Here is a 17,574-nt window from a genome sequence, read left to right on the forward strand (position 1 = left end):
AAATGTGTGGTCCCAGGACCGTATGTCCAAATGCAATAAGATCCTACAATGGTCCCATGAGGATAAGGGGAGGACACTACAAGACCGAAGACAACAGGAGAATGTGGAAATTACCCCAGGAGGAGAAGAGAACCCAGGAGCAGGTGGAAACAGTGAGGAGATGGGAGACAATGACATACCTGTGGCGGAGGAACAGCCTGAAGGGGAGAGTGTGACCCCGAGGAGAGAAGGGCCCTGTACCCAAGGTAAGACGCACACGAGCAGGCAGAGTGGTGGTAAGGCCCACCCGTTTTCGAGACTTTGAACTGGGGGGAAGCTAAACAGCCTTCAGATGTAGAGAGACTATGTGTTTTCTTTTGGTAATAAAAAGGGGGAGATATGTAGAGTCGTGCTCTAGTCTATGCGCGCTACATCACAACATAGCGCGCAAGACCGCCATTTTGGAGGGCACTGCGCATATGCGAAGCAGAGAAAACGATCGGAGAACGCCGGACGCCCGGCGCTCTCCTGCTCATGTTGTATAACCAATAAATACATAGATTACCGTCTTCTGCCTTCCTGGTGATCATTCTCAGGTGCACCCTACTACTCTACAGTCTGGGAAGGGCTCTTGTCCTCTCTCGGCATCTTCCACACTCCTAAGTCCACGAACACGCTTCCCTCCTCGCCGCGTCTTCCGGGACTTTCAGGATCCCTCCCCCCTTGCCCCTTGCACACCTCAGGATGGGCTCCGGTCCCTGACGGCGTTAGTCAGGCGGGGCGCTCTCCCCAGTTTGGCTCTTTTTCCTATGGGTCTGGGTTCCAGGAGGCATCCTGCTCTACGTTCCAGTTCTCTGGCTCTAGGGAAAGGAGAGGATGATTGTCAGCGGTGTTGGACCGCCCTCCCCCTCCGCTGGTACTCTGTTCTCTTTCTTTCCCACCTCACCTTGGGGAATGACGGACCGGTGACACTCTTCAGGGCCTCTTCATAAATCAAGGAACGGACAGTACAGCACAACAGATACTCACTGCCCGTTTGCAGATGGTCAGCCTGGAATTGGGATGCAAAACCCAACTGTGGAATACATTTACCGTGTGAGAATGGCATTTATCCTGCTGTTTTTTTGTACACAATATAAATTACCACCTCATAAAGAATCTCAGTGCCTTCCGCATAAACATGCCAAGTAAGTAACAGGATTAAACACCTACTTTTCCTGTTTCAGAATCTTTATGCAAGGAATTCTTGTGCTTTCTCTTCATATTTTTTTTGTCTTTTCTACGGAACCGGCTCCATTCTATACTAAACCAGGCAAGCAGTGAATTTGTTGTTTAATGCTTCACCTCTGTTCCATTTAAAGAAAAACATTGCTTGATAGAGTAGTTATGATTTCAAAAACGTCAGATGCCTTCCTTGAAATTTTAAGTGAGCAGATGTAGTGGGATTCTTGTTCCACGTGGTTTAGCAACTGCAACATTGAGAATAGGTGAATGAATAAGGTTGTAGCATGTGAAGGCATGCAGGTCCTGGCACAAACACAAAGAAACTGTATGCTCCTGTCTTCAATTTCTCTAGTTACTGGGTTATGGTCAGAAGTCATGATAGCCTTTATTTGTGCCTACCCCATCAGTTGTGTCACTGCAAATCTTGAAAATATGTGAAGTGTTTTGATTTGAAAATGTGGGACGCCTGGAAGACGCTGGCTAGTCTTTGGACTGCACATGTATGTTCTTCCTCCGCCCAACGATATACGGTGAACCCTCTGGGCGATGCCATGAACTAGAGGATGGGTAGCACTTTGATCCAAGTTGAATCCCGATATGTCCCTTGTTATGTTATTTGTATGTTATGTTATTTGTACACTTCTATAGCGCACGGCCACTCCACTGGAGTATCCCGGCGCTTTGACGAAGACTCCCAACCGAAGATGGGGGAAAAAAAAACATAACACCAAAAGAGCATACAGACATAAAAACAGCCTCAAAGATTACGGGAAGAGCCAAGTCTTAAGGGCCTTGCGGAAAGACAGAAGACTGGAAGTCTGTCTTAAAGAGATTGGAAGATCATTCCATGCATGAGGGGCTAAGTGCCGAAAAGACCGTCCTCCTACTCTTGCCCGTTTGATAGTGGGAACACTCATTTTTGATAAGGACGAGGATCTAAGAGATCTGAGAGGGGTATACCAAGACAGTCGCTTGGAGATATATTTGGGGCCTATGCCATGCAGGGCCTTGAAAGTCGTGGTCAGTGTTTTAAATAAAATCCTTTTTGCAACTGGTAGCCAATGCAATGTGGCAAGAAGATCCGTAGCTCTGGCTTTCCTTGGAAGGCCAAAAATGGCTCGGGCTGCAGAATTCTGGGCGATTTGCAAACGCCTGACCAGATATTTGGGAAGTCCCAAAAACAGAATGTTTGCATAATCCAGCCTGGAACAAATCAGTGCCTGGACAATAATTTGTCTGTGCTGGATAGAGACTAGGGGGAGAAATTTGCGAAGCATCCGCAGGATGCCGAAACATTTCCCAGTGAGAGATGAGATATGTGGTCCGAAAGATAGCTTGTTGTCAATCACCACTCCCAGATTTTTGGCTTTCGCAGACGAGCTAGTGGGAGGAGACATGTCTTTCGGCCACCAAGTTTTCCAGTCGGGTTCAGATGTACAGCCAAAGAAGAGCAACTCCGACTTGTCGGCGTTGCACTTCAGCCCATGGCATCCAAACCACTCAAAAATAGCACTCAAACATCCGTTGACCTGGACACCATCAAACTGACCATCCCTGTTACTTACAAAGAGGAGCTGGATGTCATCAGCATAGCTGACAATCCGGGCGCCAAAAGACTCCGCCGTCACCGCCAGGGGGGCCATAAAGATGTTAAACAGGAGGGGGCTTAAGATGGAACCTTGCGGGACCCCCACTTCAAGCGGTGACATTTCAGCAGAGAAAGGTGGCGCCCAGATTGTCTGCCGGCGGTCGGCTAGGAAGGACTTGAGCCAGTTCCACACCGTTCCCCGCAGACCAAAGTCCCAAAGTCTGGAGAGAAGAAGTACGTGGGGAACGGTGTCGAACGCCGCCGACAGATCCAGCATAATCAATACCACTTTTTTACCAGCATCCAACTCCTCCCTGATGGCATCTGTGACTTCAAGGAGCGCGGTCTCCGTGCTAAAATTTGCACGGAAGCCGGATTGAGTACCATGCAACAGACCCCTTTCTTCGATAAAATCGGAAATAGATCTGTGAGCAAACCTTTCTGTCACTTTCGCCAGAGCAGGGAGTAAGGAGATGGGTCTGTAGTTTGCATGAACTGCAGGGTCGAGCGCCGGTTTTTTTATAAGTGGTAAGATCATGGCACTCTTCCAAGCTTTGGGAACTATACCAGAAGAGAGTGACAGATTCAAGATGGGGTTTATCAAGTCATTAAGAACAGGTGCCATGTTTGCTAGACACTTTGCAGGGCAAGGATCCAGTGGAGATCCAGATTTGAGACTTGTCAGAATAGCAAGAGAGCTCTCTAGATCTAATGGGGGAAATTTGGACAGAAAGGGGCCATGATCTGGCAGGGGACATGCCAGACTTGTCGTATGCTGCTGGAAAGTGGCCTGGAGGGAAGATTGAATAGAGGTAATTTTCTGTACAAAATAGACAGCTAATTCCTTCAACCAAGTTTCAGAGTGAACATGAGTCGGAGTGTAAGCAGAGGGAGAGGTGAAGTCTTTAACCACCCTAAAAATTTCCTTGCTAGAATGCTCCGCTTCATTGATTCTGGATTCCAGATAGGACTTTTTACCTTCCCAAATTAATTTATGGTAGGCCCGAGTCTGCGTCTTAAAATTTAATCTCTCAGAAGGATGATAGGATCGCCTCCATGCTCTTTCTGCTTTCTTGAGATCTTGTCGTGCTTTTTTCAGGTGAGGGGTAAACCAAGGAGCAGATGTTCTCTTGTCTGCAGAAGTACGTTTCTTTGCTGGAATCAAGCTCTCTAGACGGTCAGTGAACCAATTATGGAAGAGATCGATGTACTCCTCTACATTGTTAGAGGTGGGACACGGGAGGCTAGTTAAAACATTTGATAGCATCTCTCTGGTAAGAAGATGGAAAGGTTTGGAGAGAGGCTTAAGCGACCCTACTGGTTGGGACCGTGATGGAGCCATGACAGAGATGGAAAAAGTGATGAGAAAATGATCTGACCACAGAACTGGCATGGGAGGGTCGACACAGATAGGAACGGTGGAAAAAATCTGGTCAAGCGTGTGGCCTTTATTATGAGATGGTCCTGCCACATAAGGAGATAGGCCAAACACGGAAGTAATATCTAGCAGTTTTAAAGTGTCCGGATCTGAACTATTATCCATATGGATATTTAAATCACCTAATAAAATGCAGTGATTAGACCTAAGGCATGGTATTGATAGGGCTGCCTGTAGTTCTTCCAAAAACAGCCCCACCGATCCTGGTGGTCTGTAGACCAGGATACCAGTACAGGCCTGGGAAGATGAGAGCTGGAGAGTAAAGCCTAATGCTTCGCAGCCCTGTATATTATCTACTGCGAACGTATGGCATACAATATTCTTCTTAACTATAATAGCCACTCCACCACCTCTAACGGATGACCTATCTTTCCTATAAATGTTATAGGCAGAAGGTACGGCATTGGCCAAATCAGGAGAGGATGAATCGGATAGCCAAGTTTCCGTAAGGAACAGACAGGATATGTTGGAATCCTGTAACATATTCCAAATGTCTAAAGAGTGGCCGGGTAGGGATCTGGTGTTCAATAATAAGCAGTTATGCTGAAAAGGTAGTAAACGGTGTACGTACACTTGCTTTTAACATGGGCTCCGCTGCGACCTGGACCATGTTGGTTAAGGAGTCCGAGATGTGTGCTTCTTGTAAAGTATTAGGCGAAATGAGACCAGTGCAGGGTTCCAGTCGATGACTGCATCTTTGACCAGCATCTATCTTCATGCTTTGCTGTCCTGATTTGTCCTATTGGTTATCTAGTTTGATGACAGGAGCGATTCCTGCTTACCACTCTCACCACCTGAGAGTTTTAGAGCTGGATGATGGAAACCTTTCCACCAGGAGGTTTGTGTCAAAGTTGGTCCTAGGCTAGAATGTGTCTTTAGTAGACAGATATGTCTGCTCAGGCTATGAATGTAAGTTTTGGACGATGTTATTCTTATTCAGGGCGTTCATATTTAAAATGTAAATTAAATTGTGTGTTGTGCCTCTAAACATCTTGGTCAAATTTCCTTTTTGAATCTTACTCCATTTTTTCTTACAATACCTATTGCTGTAGTGTACCCCTTTTAGATACCTCAATTAGGTAACAAATTAAGGGGCCACATTACCAAGTTCTTTTTAATTCCAGTGGGGCGGGTAAGGACAGCTATCAGCCCCACTGAGTTATAGAATTCTCTGCATCACTGTGTATCTGTTTTGTTCCACTCTGAGATTTTGATAAGATGAAACCAACAGGTGAAACCCTGAGGAATTACTAGGGGAGTAGGACGCAACATTGCCAACTTCCCCTTCATTCCTAGGTGATAAGGGTCCCTTTGTGTCCCAGATGGAATCCCCAGGTATCTCTGACTCTGGAGATACCATTACATCAGGTATCTCTGACTCTGGAGATACCATTACATCAGGTATCTCTGACTCTGGAGATACCATTACATCAGGTATCTATGAGACAGATTGGGCAGGGATACTGGCCAGTATAGTGCTAGGGGCCATGTTTTCCCGGCTCCTGCCTATAACCTAAAGATTGCCTGCTTTTCTCCAACCCTGTCCCTATCCCCACCCTTGGCATGCCGCTTCAGTGACTGGCTAGCTGCCACGATTGCAGCAGCTAATCTGCACTTTGTTTAAATGTAGGAAATGCTATATGAAATCTTGTTTTAACCATATGCCCACTCACTCGAAGCAAAATTATCTAACTCTAAGTCTGGACATCATACATTTACTGGCACATGCATCAACGTAGGCTTTTGCGATGCCTTAATTGGGATAATTAAGGAATCGCAATTGCCTATCCATGTAGGAATCACTATAAAAATAGCGATTCCTACACATTCCTTAATTGCGACTCACAAATTGCTAGTCGCAATTGAGGAATGCTGTCCCTTTCATTCCTATAGGCCTTCAGGCCCATAGGAATGAATTGGAGATTGCATGAGCAATTTGCGAGTACCAGTAGGTACTCGCAAAGTGCTCATGCAATTTCAAGGGTGCCTGTGTGTCAAAAGGACACCTTGTTGCACCCCTGAAATTGATCTGTGCACATATGTAGCACACACACATGCCTTGAGGGCCTGAGGGCATGTGTGTGTGCAACATGAAACTTTGAAAAATGCACAAAGTGCATTTTTCAAAGTTTTTGCAAATTACCATGAAATTCAACTTCATGGTAATTTGTTACTCCTATTAGCAAAATCACAATTTTTTTTACTTTAATGCATTGCATTTAAGGAATCTCAATTTGGGATTCCTTAAATGCAATCACAACTTAAGGAATCGCAATTTAGAGATTCCTTAAGTTGTGATTTTTGCATTTCGGATGATGCATTCCAAATGCAAAAGTACTAGTTGCTAAAGGGCAGATTCTGAGAATCTGCCCCTTTGCAACCGGTTTTTTCTTTAGATGCATGTGCCTGTTAGTCTCCTTCTCATCAACTGTCCCAGTTGATGCTGTTCTACTTACCTTCTCCCCTACTTTTATTATGTATCTTTTTCTTCCATTGTAATCTGTCAATGTCTCTTGCCCTGTGTTGTTACTGTTTCTAGAAGTGGTTCCAAATCCAGCCCAAGGACCTTAAAACGCTCTTGTAATGTTGTGGAATGACTAGTTTAGCTGCCAACATAAAAGAGCAGGCCAAATGCCAAGTCCATTACTGGCTAAAGTGAATTTATCCTGCAATAAAGTGTTCGATCAGGTGAAGATTGCTCAAAACTGTTCTCTGGCATCCGTGTCCTCTCCAAGGAAAGCTTCTCATTCGGGACTGATTTCTGGCAGTCACCTCTTTGCAGTAGACATGGCAGTCCCTAGTAGGCCATACTATCTCTCAGCGCACTTCCTTCTGTGTGCTTGGTGTTGGTTTTCAGGATCCACCTCCTCACCCGTCACGTCTAGGGCACCCCTCCAGTTGGAAATCCAAGCCAGGTACACCACCCTTCTGACCGCCACAAATCTCCAAAGGTTTCCTTTTCTTCTGTGGGTGTTCCCTCCAGCTTCTGTTTTCCTGGTCTTCACCTCCACCAAATGGGGGCCACTCCTATTACCAACCTCCTTCACTTCCATTTGTATTTCTTGGGCCCAGTGACTGCATCACTGTTCATCTTTCAGAATGCTTCCTCATGCTGTAGAGCATGTTAAATGACTCAGGCACAAGTGATTTTTCTCTCATTTAGTCATCACCTGTCAGTACCACACATTGTCTTTATTGTAGTTTGTATTGCTGTATATCTAGCTGAAAAAAATAAAAAAATAAAGTTTTTAATACAAACACTGGCAAATAGTTTTGACAATCAGTACATAGAAGTCAGACAGTCAATGAATGATCCGTTTAGTTTAGTTTTGTCATTACTGTGTTGGGGATTGTTCTAAAGTTGTACTCAATATAATAATCAGCGATTGGTGAGTTATTTGTAAAACTTCTCAAGACACATAGAGTATTCTGTCTTGACACTGGGCGGTGGCGTAATGCAGAATCCCAGTTCTGGATTACTCCAACCTTTGATGAAGGTCTTTAAGTTATGATCTAGGCTGGAAGACTTACAAATATAACATTAATGTGGCCTGAGAGTAGTGCCAAAACTCATTCAGAAAAATGTGTGACAGTTTTGTTTGTGTTTGTCTCTAATGCGCATGTCCGTGCAGTGGATACTGATTGTCTTTTGTGTGTGTGACATACAGGCTGAAGAGGAGCAGCTTGATCTGGGGAACATTCTGGTTGGTGGATCCCAGTCACAGGACCTAGTGCTATTGAACAATGGGGACTGCAGCCTATACTATGCCCTCAATGTGGAGCAAGCCATCACTGGGCCCTGTGACCCTGACGAAGTGCTCAATGACCCAGTTGGTAAGCAAATACCTGCCAACTCCACTTGTCGTTTCAAATGTCAACTCTTCAATTTCAAGTGTTTTAAAATTCCAATAAACACATTTTAATGGCCCTTCTAAATTGCAATGCCCTTTTTAAAGTATTTTAAAGCTATTTCAGGTAGAAAAGATGGCAGGTGCCCAGCTCATGAAAGGCCACAGCCTTGAAGTCGAGCAGAAATACCCTAATAGTGCTTTTTCTTGTCAAATACAACTGTGGAGAATTGTGGGCCTTTGCTTTTACAGACCCTCTTAACTGAATCACCAGCATGAAGTCCAGAAGCGCTTCCCTGCTCATAAAATCTCTTGTGCACATTGTCCTTCTTTAATGTGTTTTAGTAGGCTTCTCCTGTGCTAACAAGCATGCTGCACCGTGGAAGCGACCAGATGCTCCTTCCCACCTATCTGCTGCTGCAGCGGTAGTGTCGGCTGCGTTTGCTGTCTGCTCCCAGCCCCTGGCTTGAAGCCGCTGTCCGCCCTCTGCTATCCAACCGCTCTCAGGCAGCCGTGGGTCCGGCCGGCCGATTAGGAGGCAATTTTGGACCTTTTTGTATGGATGAGTACAATTGACTACCGGTGGCTGCAGCGAACATGCTATGGGCGCTCGAGCTGCTAGGTGGATCGCTAACATGGCGCAGCCGCATGGAGAGAAGAAGCCATTGCCCAGTGTGGCTTGTGATCGGCTTGCAGAGGCTGATCACGAATCTTAAAATCCTGGGGCAGACTATGTCCCTCTCCGTCTGTGTGTGAAGGGACTACTGGTGATGGCAACAGTATCATATAAGCATGACAACTGTAGGGATAATATGCAGCATGTCTTCACATTTAACTGGTGAGTCGAAATGGCTCATATGTGAACTTTGTGAACTATAGAAATTGACTATCAATGTGCTTGTCTTGATGGAATCCGAGCATCTTAGACAAATTGATCATGTCAAACTGGCTCTTCATGTTAAAGTACAGGTTGCTTGATTACATTGACTGCATGCATCGCACCTGTTTGTTGGTGTCAACTGTCCCCACCTTTTGACAATACCAATACAGTCATCATTTTTTTTCTTAATAATTAAAGTGGAGTGTGTAGTGCCCCAGAAAACAACCATAAGTAAACCTCCAAACGCTAAAAAGGCTAGAATCACAAAACTCTATTCTTTTCAAGTCTGATTTGTAGAGAACATGGCTGCCCCAAAGGGGTTTCCCAGCGCATAGTAATCAGCAGATGACAACAAGCAGGCCTAGAATAGTCAGGTATTCAGTAGCTTTTGGAACATCACAAATGAGTCACTGACACATAGCATAAGGGGGGGTGGGGTTGTTCCATAAGGTGGGGCATAAGAAGGCAAAAGACCTCTCTTCTTGTGTTGGGAGTATAACTTGTGGTATCACTGCAAGATTCAGACTACCTGAACGAAGACCGTAATTAGGACGTATGGTTGAAACACCGAGCATAGAAGGAACAACTACACCTGGCAGGGCCTTGAGTATGTAGCACAACACTTTTAACGGACAATGCTCGTTAATGGGGAGCCAGTAGAGAGCATGTAAATTAGAGGAGACTGAGACACATTTGGGAATATGAAGAAGAAGGTGGTCTGCCGCATTTTCCATATTCTAAAGCCTATTCAATGCCTTTTTATGTGTGCCTACAGAACATTTCCATAGTCCAGTCTGGGAATAATCAAAGAATGCTCAATAGTTCTTGAGTAGAGGAAGAGAGGAGCTGGAGAATGATTCTCAGACTTTTGAGTAAGACAAAGCAGCAAGTGGTCATCTTATTAATTTGATGATCCATGGTGATCATGGAATCCAACCAGAACCCCAGGTTTTTAATAACTGTGCCAGAGGTGTAAATATAAATGAAACATGGGGAAACTGGGGAAAAAAAGACCCCTTTTGGCACGCATCTACCATACTTACACACTCATGCCATTGCTACCTTGAGTAGCAGGGACCACATAGGAGCTTGATCATTTTTAGACCAGCTGAGTACTAGAGTCAATATCATTTCTATTACTGCTAATGCTGCTGCCACTGAAACCTCAAGATTTAAAAGAGGGAGGGAGAAGTTAAAGTTCCAGTCGACTTCCCTTAAATGAACATGTGAAAGAGTTGTGTTGAGACAGTGGGTGGGGAGGGCAACACCAAAATTGTTGTGAGACCCTCAACAGTGTCTATCCGCCAAAGCCATGTCTTTCTTTGGCGTACTTAGCCACTGATCGTTACATCATTGGGTATTTTCCTGCAACAGGAGGGATTGTCTCTTGAATCTGAGACCATATGGGATCCACCATGTGAGGAAAAAAAGTTTTAAAATACCTTCTACTTTTAGAAATTACATATTTTATCAAGAAGATCAAAGGTAGCGGTATGATAAAAAAAAATGACAGAACATCGAAAAATGTGAGATGTGAAAAGAGAGGTTCAGGCGTCTCTCACATCTATCTCTGGAGGAACCAGGTCTGCATGTTTAAGCCACCTTTGCACCCTACGGGTCGATGGCGTTCGGTAGGACCAAGAGGTTGTTTTATAGGATCCCTTCGTGAAGTTAATTAAATCAAATGTGACACTTTCCCTCCAACTTTTGGCAATGACTGGATTGGTGCAGCAGCCGTTTTCTTACACCTCGCACAAGTACTCCACTCGACAGGGCTTACCACTGGACCTTGCTCCCTTTAATCGTCTCCTTTTCTTCAGAGTGCACACTGGTCTTGGCAAGCATGCAGGAGCTTGTGTTCCATGGTCAAAGGCAGGTGGTTTTGATTTCCCTGGGTGATCTCTCATCACCCAGCAGGGAGACTAGCAGGCCTTGGCCCCTAGTCCTGGTCACAGACAGAAGTCTTGCATAGCTTCCACTCCTTACACAGGTTGTCTGTCAGCCTAGCATATAACAATTGTTGGGGGCTTCAAACCAAATTCCACATCTTAAAGTGCATTTCCAGACACAAAATGTGAGTCTTAGAAAGGTTTTGAGCATGTGTTCCTCCTTTACCAATATTTCAAAACGCTGCGGATTTACCCAGGGACATGCAGGATGATGGCGACTGCCTCTCAAATTTGCTCAACTGCTGAAGATGTCTGCCACAATATGTGATAATGAAAAATTAATTGTGATACTCTTGCTTCCTGAAACAACGAAAATAGCCTTGAGAAAGTCCTGGCTCTACTCGCCACACAGGGCGAAGCACGTGTCGGCTGTTCTGTGTTTTGCCTCTAAAAACCTGTATAATAAATATCTGCTAAATGAGTGCAAATGGATGAAACTCAGTGGAAAACTACCAATAAAAGGAATCTCGTTCACTCAGGCTAACCTGTTTTTCTGTATCTTTCATAATCATAATGATTTTGATGCTAACTCTGCTCTAGCGCTGCGCGCATAATGCTCCTCCTTGCCTGTAACCTTTTAAATTTCATTTGCTTCGTTTTACTTAGTTGCGCCGAGCGCTTTGCGCTTTTAACTGTTATTAGCACCGCTTAGGGGGAAATAAGGGAGCTCTTACCTGCAATATAATCGCTACACTCCCACATTTTGTGGGACAGAAGGGACTCGGGGGCACTGCAGTATCATCGCGCCGGTTTCGAGCGCCATTTTGGAGTGGGGAGAAGTCCTTCCACTCTGAGCGCCATCTTGGGTGAGGGAGAGACACTCGCCCTGCCAGGACCCACGCATTGGAGGAGGAGGTAATAATAGTAGGACCTCCTACCTCGTTCAGTCTGACTCTGATTTTGATGCTAACTCTGCTCTAGCGCTGCGCGCATAACGCTCCTCCTTGCCTGTAACCTTTTAAATTTCACTTGCTTCGTTTTACTTATTTGCGCCGAGCGCTTCGCGCTTTTAACTGTTATTAGCACCGCTTAGGGGGAAATAAGGGAGCTCTTACCTGCAATATAATCGCTACACTCCCACATTTTGTGGGACAGAAGGGACTCGGGGGCACTGCAGTATCATCGCGCCGGTTTTGAGTGCCATTTTGGAGTGGGGAGAAGTCCTTCCACTCTGAGCGCTATCTTGGGTGAGGGAGAGACACTCGCCCTGCCAGGACCCACGCATTGGAGGAGGAGGTAATAATAGTAGGACCTCCTACCTCGTTCAGTCCGACTCTGATTTTGATGCTAACTCTGCTCTAGCGCTGCGCGCATAACGCTCCTCCTTGCCTGTAACCTTTTAAATTTCACTTGCTTCGTTTTAATTAGTTGCGCCGAGCGCTTCGCGCTTTTAACTGTTATTAGCACCGCTTAGGGGAAATAAGGGCGCTCTTACCTGCAATATAATCGCTACACTCCCACATTTTGTGGGACAGAAGGGACTCGGGGGCACTGCAGTATCATCGCGCCGGTTTCGAGCACCATTTTGGAGTGGGAAGAAGTCCTTCCACTCTGAGCGCCATCTTGGGTGAGGGAGAGACACTCGCCCTGCCAGGACCCACGCATTGGAGGAGGAGGTAATAATAGTAGGACCTCCTACCTCGTTCAGTCTGACTCTGATTTTGATGCTAACTCTGCTCTAGCGCTGCGCGCATAACGCTCCTCTTTGCCTGTAACCTTTTAAATTTCACTTGCTTCGTTTTACTTAGTTGCCCCGAGCGCTTCGCGCTTTTAATTGTTATTAGCACCGCTTAGGAGGAAATAAGGGAGCTCTTACCTGCAATATAATCGCTACACTCCCACATTTTGTGGGACAGAAGGGACTCGGGGGCACTGCAGTATCATCGCGCCGGTTTCGAGCGCCATTTTGGAGTGGGGAGAAGTCCTTCCACTCTGAGCGCCATCTTGGGTGAGGGAGAGACACTCGCCCTGCCAGGACCCACGCATTGGAGGAGGAGGTAATAATAGTAGGACCTCCTACCTCATTCAGTCTGACTCTGATTTTGATGCTAACTCTGCTCTAGCGCTGCGCGCATAACGCTCCTCCTTGCCTGTAACCTTTTAAATTTCACTTGCTTCGTTTTACTTAGTTGCGCCGAGCGCTTCGCGCTTTTAATTGTTATTAGCACCGCTTAGGGGGAAATAAGGGAGCTCTTACCTGCAATATAATCGCTACACTCCCACATTTTGTGGGACAGAAGGGACTCGGGGGTACTGCAGTATCATCGCGCCGGTTTCGAGCGCCATTTTGGAGTGGGGAGAAGTCCTTCCACTCTGAGCGCCATCTTGGGTGAGGGAGAGACACTCGCCCTGTCAGGACCCACGCGATACCCTGCCGGCCATTTAAGATGGCCGCTAGACAAGTGCGCAGCGACGGTGCGCAGCGGGGGCGCCGGAGGGGCGCCGGAGGTGCGCCAGAGGTAAGCCCGTTTGCGCCCGTTCGCGCAACGGACGCGCTTAGGGCCGCTACCTCTGGCCCCTCTGGCCCACTTTGCATAGCTTATACTCGGGCTGAGCTACTTAGACTCAGACCAGGTCTGGACCCGGTCAGGCCTCTAACCTCTAGGCTAATTTCCTGCGGCCTGCTTAATGTCAGATCCCTCTGCAAGCACCACACGGAAATAGCCTTCCTCATCGATTCTGAACAACTCGATGTCCTCTTTCTCACAGAAACGTGGACTCGGGAGGACTGTGAGGTCGAGCTGGGCCTAGCCTGCCCCTCAGGATATAAAATCAGCCACTCTCCGCGCCCACTTAATCGAGGAGGGGGAATTGGATACATCTATAGAGACTCGCTTACCCTCTCCCAGTTAAAGATTCGAGAGGTACCGGGATTCGAACTGATGGGTTTTACAGTCAAACAGCAGGAGCTGATTTGCTGTTCGGGTGTCCTTTGCTATCGTCCCCCGGGACCGGCACCTTCCATATCTCTTTTCATTGACTTAATCTACGAACTCTCTAGCTCCCACTCCAAGTTATTGGTTCTGGGAGATTTTAATTTGTGGGCAGGCAGCTCGCTGGATAATGCATTTTTCTCCCTCAGCCAAGCTTGTATAGATATCAATTTAGAACAGCTGGTGAACGCCTCCACGCATCGAAAAGGCCATACTCTGGACTTAGTGTTTGCGGACCCTCAGTGGGTATCATTAGTTGACATCAAGTGCCAGTATTGGACGGACCACTCCCTGATTAGGTTTTCCCTTTGCTCTGAGGACCTTACTTCGCGAAAGGCTGGACTACCCCTAGCTAAGCTAGAGAGACCTTGGTCCCGAATCCTCAAAACCTCTCCATTGCCGAACATTTTAGGTGAGGACTTTAAGCTTGGCAACACAGCCGAAGAGAGTTATACTCTCTTCTGCCAGTCCATATCGAGCTCGCTGGACAAGTTGGCACCCCTTCGGAAGTCACGAGGGAGGGTGAACCGAGCCAGCCCATGGTACACGAGCGAACTACGCCAGCTTAAACTTGACTGTAAACGCGCAGAAAGGGTCTGGAGGAAACAGTACCTAGACTCTGAGAAAATTGCATTCAGGTCTGCTATGCAAAAATACAAAGCTCAAATCAAGACGGCGAAAGCGACCTATCTTGAATTCACCTTGAATCAGGCCCCAAATAAGGCACAGGCCCTCTTTAAAATCGTTAGGGACCTTGCCCACCCTACGTGTGTGGGTAGTGCAGTCCCCTCATCGCAAGCTCTTTGTGATTCACTTGCGGATGCCTTTGACGAAAAAATCTGTAAAATCTTAACAGGTTTGCAGGACCCAGGGAATCCTACCACTGATGAGGGAGCTCGGGAGGAGGTGGCTCTGGAGGAGGTGGCCAGTCGACCCCTGCAGAGGGTCACTCACCTCTGTCAGGAAGCTCCGGCCACGCCCTCTAGCCGACCCCGACCAGACGAGCAGCCCCCCAGCTTGGGAGCTCCGGCGACGGAAGCCAGTCGACCCCAGCTGAGTAGTTCTCTTTCCCCTCTCTTGGATCAGGCCCTCAGCTCGGGAGCTCCGGCCAGCGAGGCCAGTCGACCCCAGCTGAGTAGCCTTTCTCCTCCCCCTTTGGATTCGGCTCTCTGCTTGGGAGCTCCGGCGATTGTGGCCAGTCGACCCCAGCCGAGTAGCTTTTCCCCTCCCGTCCTGGATCCGGCTCTCTGCTTGGGAGCTCCGGCGATTGTGGCCAGTCGACCCCAGCCGAGCGGTCTCTCTCCTCCTTCTCTGGATGCGGCTCTCTGCTTGGGAGCTCCGGCGGCGGTGGTCAGTCGACCCCAGTTGAGTAGCTCTTCCCCTCCCTTTCTGGATCAGGCTCTCTGCCTGGGAGCTCCGGCGATTGTGGCCAGTCGACCCCAGTCGAGTAATCCTTCTCCTTTTTCTCTGGATCCGGCTCTCAGCTTGGGAGCTCCGGCGATTGAGGCCAGTCGACCCCAGCTGAGCAGCTTTCCCCTTCCCTCTCTGGAGGAGTTTGGCGATTTAGCCCTCATGATTTCATCTGGTTCGCCTCTGGATCCTCTTCCTCTAAAACTATGGAAGGTGTTTCAAGAGGATCTCTTCCAGCCCTTGCATGCCATCTGCTGCCAGTCGTTTGAGACAGGTATTGTACCGAGTTGCTGGAAGAAGGCAGTGGTATCTCCGCTCTTAAAAAAACCTACGCTCGACCCTGCGTGCCTTTATAACTACCGGCCAATCTCCCTGCTTCCTTTTCCGGTTAAAATCATGGAAAAATTGGTCACCCGCACTCTGTCCGGCTTCTTAGAAGGGAACACCTGGTTGGATGAGATGCAATTCGGCTTTCGCCCAGCGCATGGGACGGAATCCGCGTTGGTGACCGTGCTTGACAATCTGCGGGCGCGAGTCGACAGTGGTCGGGCAGCATTCTTGGTGCTGCTCAATATGTCGGCCGCGTTCGACACGGTCAGTCATCCCACCTTGATTTCTAGGTTGGAAGAATGCGGGGTCAAAGACAGGGCCAGGGATTGGTTAATCTCCTACTTGGATTGCCGTCAGCAACGGGTTTCGTTACCCCCCTTCAGTTCAGAGGAGCGGAGAGTGGGACAAGGAGTACCCCAGGGCTCGGCCATCAGCCCTATACTCTTTAATATTTACCTCCGCCCTCTAGTCCAGCTCATTAAATCATTTGGTATCTCCGCATTTAATTATGCGGATGATACCCAGCTGGTCTTTTCTCTGGAGGGACAGGATGCAGTCACACTGGAGACCTTTCACCGGTGCATGCAGGCTACAGCGGAATGGCTCCGTTTGAACTCGTTACAGTTCAACGGAACCAAGACAGAGGTCCTGCACTGCTCTACTGATCGAGTTCCCCGAGATCTCCCAGATGACTTTTGGCCTCCGTCCTTTTCAGAGACGGTGTCAACCGCACAATCGGCGCGCAATCTGGGCGTCATTTTTGGGCCTAACCTGCAGCTAGATCTACATGTAAATAAGACCACCTCCACATGTATGATGCTGATCCGTATGCTGCGCAAGGTTCTACCCCTCCTCCCTGAGCAAGCCAGACCAGAAGTAGTGCGTTGTACCATCCTAAGTCGACTTGACTATTGTAACGCACTGCTTCTGGAGGCCCCGGTAACACTTCTGGGCAAGCTGCAAAGGGTGCAAAACATCGCTGCCAAACTCGCCCTCTCTCGCCCCTATCATAGCTCCTCTACGGCAGCGTTGCAGGAACTTCATTGGCTGCCGGTCCATTTACGGGTGCGCTACAAAGCAGAGTGTATTGTGTTCAGGGCTATCCATGGCCTGGGCCCAATCCCTCTGCGGCGAATGTTTGCCTGGTATCGTCCATCTCGAGCTTTACGCTCCTCGTCGTCCAGGCTATTGGTAGTTCCGCGCTTCCAGAGAGTGAGGATGGGCGGCCGCTCGTTCAGAGTAGCGGCGGCCAAATTCTGGAACTCTCTGCCAATATCCCTGAGAAGTCTTGAAGATCTCTTAGCCTTTAGAAAGGCTTTGAAAACTTACCTTTTCCCCAGGATAGGTTGAGCTATTGCTTTCGCTTGGATCACGGGTCAAAAGCGCCAGGATGCCCTTGGTGGTGACAGGTCGCGCTATACAAGTATACCACAACAATCAAGCGTGACTCACCCATTGATGGGAGCAATTTGAAATATTGGTAAAGGAGGAATACATGCTCACAACCTTTCTATGACTATTGTTCTCTAGAGGCTGGGGAGGTCCAGAGCCTCCAGCAAACTTTTCCTCCACGAAGCACTTGGGATATATGTCCAGTCCCAGGATTCCTGGATCTTGCTAACAAAATGTGAGTCTTTTGAGTTTTATGTTGGGATTTTGGTTCCTTTGAACTGTCCATTTCACTGCGATGTCTGCTGCTTGAAAAACTGTCTGTCACAACAGGAGTGACTCCAAAACTGATAGCCACACAACACAGGCCTTGGGGGTGACTAGAGTTCAGACCTGGATGTCAGCCACAGTGATATGTATATCAAAGGTTTAGCCCAGGGCCCCATCCCTACTCTTCATGATTCTCTTATCAGACCATTTCCTTCTTGAGATGCCCCTTCCTTTGGACTTCTCACTGCCTCAAAGAGCACCCTTAGAGGGGTTCAGGGGAGCCTGGCTCTCCACTCTGCAGTGTGTTGCGCCAAGCTAACAGAGATGCAGCAATCA

At 47.7% G+C, this 17,574-nt stretch overlaps 1 protein-coding gene across 1 annotated transcript in view; it reads left to right on the plus strand.

Moving 5' to 3' along the window:
• CFAP65 (cilia and flagella associated protein 65) overlaps positions 1-17,574 on the plus strand; it is a 464,473-nt gene that overhangs the window by 289,459 nt on the left and 157,440 nt on the right. The window contains exon 16 of the mRNA XM_086954439.1: positions 7,898-8,063. Coding sequence (XP_086810565.1) covers positions 7,898-8,063 — 166 coding nt within the window. The remainder of the gene's footprint in view (positions 1-7,897; positions 8,064-17,574) is intronic.

Source organism: Lissotriton vulgaris, chromosome 2_1 (assembly GCF_964263255.1).
Source record: "Lissotriton vulgaris chromosome 2_1, aLisVul1.2, whole genome shotgun sequence".
Classification (NCBI taxonomy): Eukaryota; Metazoa; Chordata; class Amphibia; order Caudata; family Salamandridae; genus Lissotriton; species Lissotriton vulgaris.